General features: G+C 35.1%; 1 protein-coding gene across 1 annotated transcript; it reads right to left on the reverse strand.

Annotated features, from left to right (window-relative positions):
- Positions 1 to 239: 239 nt before the first annotated feature.
- On the reverse strand, positions 240 to 5,921 carry LOC133782301 (glycerophosphodiester phosphodiesterase GDPDL4-like). Its single transcript, XM_062221550.1, has 9 exons — positions 5,634 to 5,921; positions 4,598 to 4,891; positions 3,754 to 3,866; positions 3,114 to 3,615; positions 2,832 to 2,870; positions 2,414 to 2,698; positions 1,830 to 1,972; positions 1,137 to 1,617; positions 240 to 804 (listed from the first exon to the last, which is right to left on the reverse strand). Exons 1-9 carry the CDS (start codon positions 5,740 to 5,742, stop codon positions 509 to 511), a joined length of 2,262 nt encoding a protein of 753 aa, XP_062077534.1. The 5' UTR covers positions 5,743 to 5,921; the 3' UTR covers positions 240 to 508.
- Between the last annotated feature and the right edge of the window lie 1,626 nt (positions 5,922 to 7,547).

Raw genomic sequence — 7,547 nt, forward strand, 5'->3', positions numbered from 1 at the left:
ATTTCTATTTCTTTTCCAAAATCCTATATAACTAGTTTAGTTTATCCCATATTTTCTCTAAAATTCCAAACGCCCATATTAATGTAAAGAATGTCCAAAAAAAAAAAAGATCACATAATAAAACTCGTGACAAAAAATGCATGATCAAGATGTAACATGTTTAAGTTGTGGACTCAAATATTCATCTTATAATACACACTAAAGAATACTTGTAAACATTTCATAAAACAATTGAAAAGTAAGAAAATGCTAACTAAAATATTCAATCTGACATGTATCTCTCAAATACATTATATCCCTAAAATTACATTTGGAAGAAGAATGAACATAACTACAACATCAACAGGGGAAAATCACCAACATTCAGTAAAAGGGGGAAAGAGGATGCAAAAAGAATGGATCAGCCATATATTCGAGCAGCAAAAATCTGCAAACTAGGCAAATATCAAGCAAGCTACGGGAAATACATGTGCAGAAAGAGAGTTCAAAGCTATAGACCAATATGGCTTCAAAACAGGAGAATAGCAGAAAGTAGCAAAGCTAAGCTCAACAGCAAAGAGCCTGCAGCAATCTTTGGCTGTGCATTGGGAGATGGTGCCCTTGCTGTAGAGTTGGGCGCAGAAATCGAACTCGTTGGGGAGACAGGAGGCAAAGGTGGCTCCGACACATCATCCAAGGTCAAGACTGGGTTTGGTGCCTCGGATGGTGGCATATAAGGAGGAGTGATGAGTTGCATGAGACTGCCAGGCGCAACAGGGCTCATGTAAGCAGGTGTCTTGTCACCTAGACCCAAACATTTGTTTCCTGCATTAGTTTCAAGTACCATCAGTGAGCTCTTTTCTACCCAAAATACTAAACAAAAAGGAAGGATATCATAATTTTCCATCCTTCTAATTTTTTTCCTGCCAATCTTTATTTGTATATAAAACATCATCAGTAACCTTTACTTTTCCCTAATCTAGGATAAATTTGCATTTGGTATTGAATCAAGGAAAATTGGTTTCAGAAATTCAGGTGTAAATAAAAAAAACTGACTAGCATAAAAGGCTGCTGGTCAAAAGAGCATTACACATGGGTTTGCATCATTCAAATTATGGAAAGAGGGAATATAAATTAGCATAGAACTATGTACTTACTTTTGTATCTAGCAGCTGTTTTAGGAAAGTCTGTGATTACACCACGAACATTGGCTCCCATGATATAGGAATTTATTTCCACGGTTGCATCAGAAAAGAAGTCCCATGCTTGAGATACAAACTCATTGCTGAATGTTTCTACGTAAACAGGAAGCTTCTTTTTCTGAAGCTTACTTACAACATCTGTAGAACCAGTTAAAAACAACAACGTATCTGGGAAGACAGAGGCCTTGTTAACAACCACAGAGTCAGCAAATGACTTGATGTCCTCCAAGGAACCATCATCAAGACTTCGGATTGGCTCTTCAATCTTGTATACAAGTTCATAATTACTTTTGCCTCGGAACTTTGTTAGAACAGAGCTATTAGTAGACTGAATCATAACCTTTGGGACTGTTTGATTGTTGAAGCCAGCTTTGCTCAGGGAACTAATGACTGCATCAGTAACACTTAAGCCCTGCTCTGCAAGATAGGCCGCATGCTGAAAGAAAATAATGACAAAAACAGAAAAAATCATTGTAAAGTAAAAATTGAATTGTGATCCGCTTTGGGATTTATCTATTATTTGAAATTAACCAGGCATTCTTTCTTGTTAAATAATATTCTTAATCTCACATTTTTATTTTTTTAATGTTTTAATACCCTTTAGAAAACCATCCATCCTGAAAAATCAGACACAACAAAAAAACTCACGTCTATGCTGATCAAGATGCCAGTAAGAGAGCTTGAATTCTTTGCCAAGGCCAAAAAATCAGACAATGACATAAATTTGCCGTCATGCATGCTCCCTGGATTCCGGTACAGTGTGTATGATGAATAGGGGCTTGATATAACATCTGCATGTAAGCAGAAAATAAACAAGTACAGAAGTTTCAAATAATTTCTCAAGACGATATCCACTGTCAAAAAAATACTATAGCAACATACTACATAAATAGCCCAACTTATATTTAAGAATAAATAAGAGGCAAATCAAGCAAATAGCTTGCTCCAATTTAACCCTGTCTGACTGATAAGAATACCAAAGATGAAAACATAGTAAAGTCTTAAACATTTTCAGCTATTTCAGTGATAAACAAGTAGTTTAAATAGATTCCGCCAGTAACATGATTACAAAGAAAGCAAGCCTGGAGTCATAATAAATATTATAAAAATCACACTATTTGTCTCCCATAATCCATAACATGACTATAAAAAGTTGGCCATTACTCAACAAAGATGAAATTACAAAAATACCACACAAATGAGTGAGCACATGAGAATTGTTTTGAACTTACGTTTTAATTTTTGAATTTCATTCCAAGTCATGTTGAAGGCGAATATGCCAGTGCCACCCTTAATCTGCGGAACGCTTATTGTAAGGTTGCTAAATTCAGATTGAGCCACATCTGTGCTGTCTATTAAATTTATAGAGCTTAAGCAAAATGGTATCCCATCCTTTGACATCTGGACTGGACAGTCAAGTACATCCACGCCATCATCAATTGCCTTTAAATAAGCCTTGTCAGTACAACCAGGATAGTCTCCGCTGGCCCCGCATTTTGAGATAACCAAAAGCTTTACTGAAGCAAGAGAAAATGCAAAAAACAGGTTAGAAATGAAATAACAAAGTGACTAATTAGAACTGAATAAGAAACTTGCTGAAAAAAAAAGAAGAAAAATAATTTAATAAGAAACAAATACAGTGTTATAAACCTTGTTCTGTGGCGTTTTTGCCTAAGTGAGCAAAGCAACCTGCAGTGTTATTGAGAAGTCAGCAGTTTGAGATAAACGATAAAAAATGATCATGTTCCACAGAGAATCAAGGAAAGGTTTCCATCTAATGGTTTTCTGATGTTCTTCCCATTATGGAAATAGGTAATGAGTCAAACTTCATATCTCTGGTCAAACTGTAAGTAATTTGTACGTTTTAAATAACCATGAAGAGAATTTATAAATAGGTAAGCCAATATTCTTATGATACAGAAAATAAATTACCTATGGCTGCTGATGGAGTTATTGGAAAATCAGTTAGCACACCATCAACACTGAAGTCGCCATTGTCAATGAAATTCAGGTACTCAGCTACTGGATCATAACTATAATTGTAGCTTAAAGGAAAGTCATTCACAAACTCTGATGCATATATTTCCAACCCTGCTTTGTGAGCATCCGAGACAAGAGAAGTATGTTGTTCCAAATAATTTTTTGTATCAATAGGCCATATGTAATCTTTAGGGACAATAATTCCAGAGGCAAATGCCTTGATTTTTGTAAGATTCTTCGAGAGAGAATCATATGTCTGGTTAGTTAAAGGCTCAATCTCATCTTTTCCTAGAAACCGAAAGACCAGCTTTGTGACCTTTGTATTGAGTCTTGCTCTAATACTGTTCAGGAAACCCATCTCTGGCGATGAAATATAATTGATGTATACTCTTTTAGATAAAGAGAGTACATAGTTTCTCATACTTAAATTATGTTGCGTGAAGAATTCATCATGCTGAAAAAACAGAAAATATGATACGGTTCAACCTGATATGGTAAACCAGAATCTATTTATCGAAAGAAGCTGAAGGTTGAGAAAGCAAATGTGCTGAAAAGCAGATTAAAGTAAGCCAAGATGCGTTGTCTCACATACCTGAATATTCAGCCATAAGCCTGGTGGTTTCAATTGAGTCATATCATCAACTGTGAGAATTTGAAATAAATTTCCATCGAACTTATTGGTGCGAGAATAGACTCCTTGTTGGACTGTGAGGATATAACAAAACAAAAGTTAGAAGAGTTTCTCAACGAACCATCTTCAACAAAGAGAAACTAGACCATTCAATCAACTTGTACTATCCAAGAGTAACCAATTAGAATAAAATAAGATCTCAACTATAGCAAAAGCAACCATTATCAATGCAAACGCAAAGAGTTAGATTTTGTAGGAACATTAATTAATTGATCATAATATCAGAAATTTTTATATGGTTTGCATGAAAGGAATAGGAAAAATAAATAACAATGATTACAATAATCTCAACCAGTGAGATGATGTGGGGAATAAAAATCTTAATAAAGATCTCAATCCTCCCTTTGCAACACCATTATTCCAGATTTTTTTCCTTAGAAAGAAAACGACATTCTTAATAATTCCAAATGAAACTTTCTTTTCTGTAACATCTAATAATAAAAATATAAATGAGGGAAACGAACATATTATTATGACCACCACCGGCAAAAGTATCATAAATTGTGACTTAAAGCATGGAAATCTAGGTATGAAGATTTATTCACAACTTAAAAATACTTTCCATTATTAAATCCCACTTTCAGGTTTGGTACATTTTCAAGTTTCGTGCTTTTCTCTTCGATTCTTAGAATACATGCCAAGTTCACAAAACTGATCAGTGACTTTTGAAAATGTTATGAAATTCTAGCAAAATATATGGGGTTAGACTATCACAAGAAACAATTCGACAAAAGTTTATACTTACTGAAGACAGTTGCTAGCTCTTTGAGAGTGAAGTCCACCGAAAACCATCCTCTCGTAGGTTTTCCATCAATAACATATTCTTTATCCCTCTTCTTGAAGACATCTGAAATATCAGTACTATTGTCTAACTTGATATCTGAAGCGCAAATTCCTGCAGCGTCTTTTGTCAATTGCACATCACACCACAAGACCGCGCCGGATAAGCTAGTTAACAATGTTAAACTGTAAGCAGCATAGCTGGAATCAGGAAATATCCCTGAAAATCCACCACGGGCTATGACCAGAGGTGAGTTCCCTGGAAGAGAGAGAGAGAGAGAGAGATCAAAGGTCAGCTCATGAAACAAAAGACCACATAGAAACAAGTACAAAAACAGCAGCTTCTAGGTTTTTATGTCTACCATTTCCAGCAGATAAACCTTAAGCTTTCAAATTCATTTATGTGAATTGACCAACTACATTCCATAATTTTTTCCTTAGTTTTCTCACCACCAAAAAAAAACGAGGGTGCTGATAGAACCGACCTAGTTAGGTGCTATAATGAAACTATGTTAAAGACAGCGCAGCAAATCAGCCAAAAAAACAAATTTAGCTATAGATTTCAATTAACCCAACGGTTTTGCCGTCTGCAGCTCAACCAAAACAGCACAACTCATAAATGTCACTTCAAACTTGCACCCTTTCCAGTTCTCATAACAAGAAACGTCTCCAACCAGTTATGGAAAATAAAAATAGAAAATTAAAATGCAAGAAGAAAAATCAAATCTCCCAATTTTCATTCCATTTCCACTCTAGAGCTCAATAAACCAAGTCTAATCAAAACCGCACTCAGTTCAAACAGCATAACAGTTTGTGATCGCCTAAAAAAACGAGAACCCCCCCCCCCAAAAAAAAAAAAGAACTCCATTTCATCTTTCCACTGGTTTATCAGCATCCAAAGATAGTTTCTCAACAAAGCACAATCAATCCTTCAAGTACAGCATATAACATAAACAAAACGAAAAAGGCACAAAATACTGAGAGCTATAAAAACACAATACCGCTAAGTGTTTCCCATGAACTCTTGGAACCAGATCCCTGAGCAGAGACCGAAGCTACAGCCAAGCTAAAAAGAAGAGCAATTGAAACTAGAGCGCGTGAGTTACACATGGCCGGAGTATAGACCTTCACAGCGAAGCACTTGAGCTTCTGCAACTTCCGACGATCTCTTCCGTCGAAGCTTCAGGTTTCTCGTAAAATGTGTGAGATTTGCTCAGCTTGCAGAGGGACAAAAATTTAGTGAGAGAAATTGGAGCGCTGAGCTCTGGCACCTTTCAGCCTGTCATCTCTGGATTTGTATTTATATTATTCAAAATTAAATATAATTTTTTTACTAGGACTTCTGCTGTTTTTTTTCTAATAAATAAATAAAAGTTAGTGTTAATTAAGCCGGTGTTTTCATAAATTAGATAGTAGTACGCGTTTGCGTTTCCCACGTAATTTTTATAGTGAACCGAGCCGAGCGGAGTCAGTTTTCATAATAAGCTTGAGCGAGCTGATTGAGTGAGTCCGTTCCAATGCAACCGCATAATACTTTCAAAACTCATATTTTGACAGCTATTATTATTTAGAGAGAAAAAAAAGTTAAATTGAACTTTTAATACACATTGAGATGTAAAAGTTAGAACTTGGACTAGATAATGTATAGGTAGTAATGCTTCTTTTTATCTTTTGTTTAGTTGAGGAGTTATTAAAAAAGAAACATGAACTAAATTATCACTAGAGTAGATTTTTTATAGCTTTACATCCTTTAAGTACTCATAAGGATAGTGTTTTCTTCTATATAATTAAAGGGGTTTATATTTTTTTAGAGCATTTGTTTTGCTTCATTACTTGTTTGGACTCTGTGTTTTGACAAATTATTTTTTGGACCCTGTGTTTTGTAAAATGGTTCAAATAGGCCCATAAACCTGATTTTGATGAACAAAAAATTGAGTATAACAACACAGTTCTTAGGCAGAATGACTATATTTTTGTTCTGAGTTATTAGTTTGATGAATTATTTGTGATTTTAGTTCAAAAAACTTTGATCAAAATCGGGTTTCGGAGTCTATTTGAACTATTTTAGAAAATACGGGGTCCAAAAAATAATTTATCAAAACACAGGATCTAAATAGATAATGAGACAAAACACATGGTCTAAAATAGTATAAACCCTAATTAAAATCATGAAGTATACAAAGTTCAAGATAAAAACAAAAAATAAATAAAAAAACTCCCAAATATTGATCAATTAATTCAGTATAGTTTGATGATATTTCTTTTGGTTGTACCAGATTCTGAGTCAAATATTTCCAAGGTGTTGCAAGTTGCATCCACGTTGGGCCAAGGTAAACAGGTTCGAACCACTTGGCTCAAGCCGGAGACGCAAGCCGGCTTGGTGGTAGGTTCCCTAAATTAGTGACTTGATGATTCGACGACAAATATTGGTAGGGGCCACAACATAGGCGATAAGGCAAATGACAGGGTGGCAACCAATTATTGGTTAGAACTCGCGAGGTCAATAGAACACACAAAGAAAGGCCGAAAGCCAACGTGGGACCTGTTCACTACTTTAGATTCTTTAAAACGACGAATGAAAACGTATCGTATTTGGACATTTGATTATGATTCATTTGAAATTCAATCATAGACTTGTAGACTTGTATCTCATTTTCTAGAACACAGAGTCAATGTGAAAATTGTCAAATATGCACTTGGCATGTAAATTATTGTAACACTGTCAAATCAGTCTCCCCACATTTAGAAATTAAAAATTAGCATTTGATAGTTGATATCTGATACATTTATTCGTTGAAGAGGGAAAATATCACATAATTTTTATTACACCCAGATTTCGAGACCAGAGGTTATGACCTCGAAAACTGGACTCGTCAAGTGCGAGCTCGAAATGTATGAAAACGTTGTATGGTCCA

This window comes from Humulus lupulus, chromosome 6 (genome assembly GCF_963169125.1).
Source record: "Humulus lupulus chromosome 6, drHumLupu1.1, whole genome shotgun sequence".
NCBI lineage: Eukaryota > Viridiplantae > Streptophyta > Magnoliopsida > Rosales > Cannabaceae > Humulus > Humulus lupulus.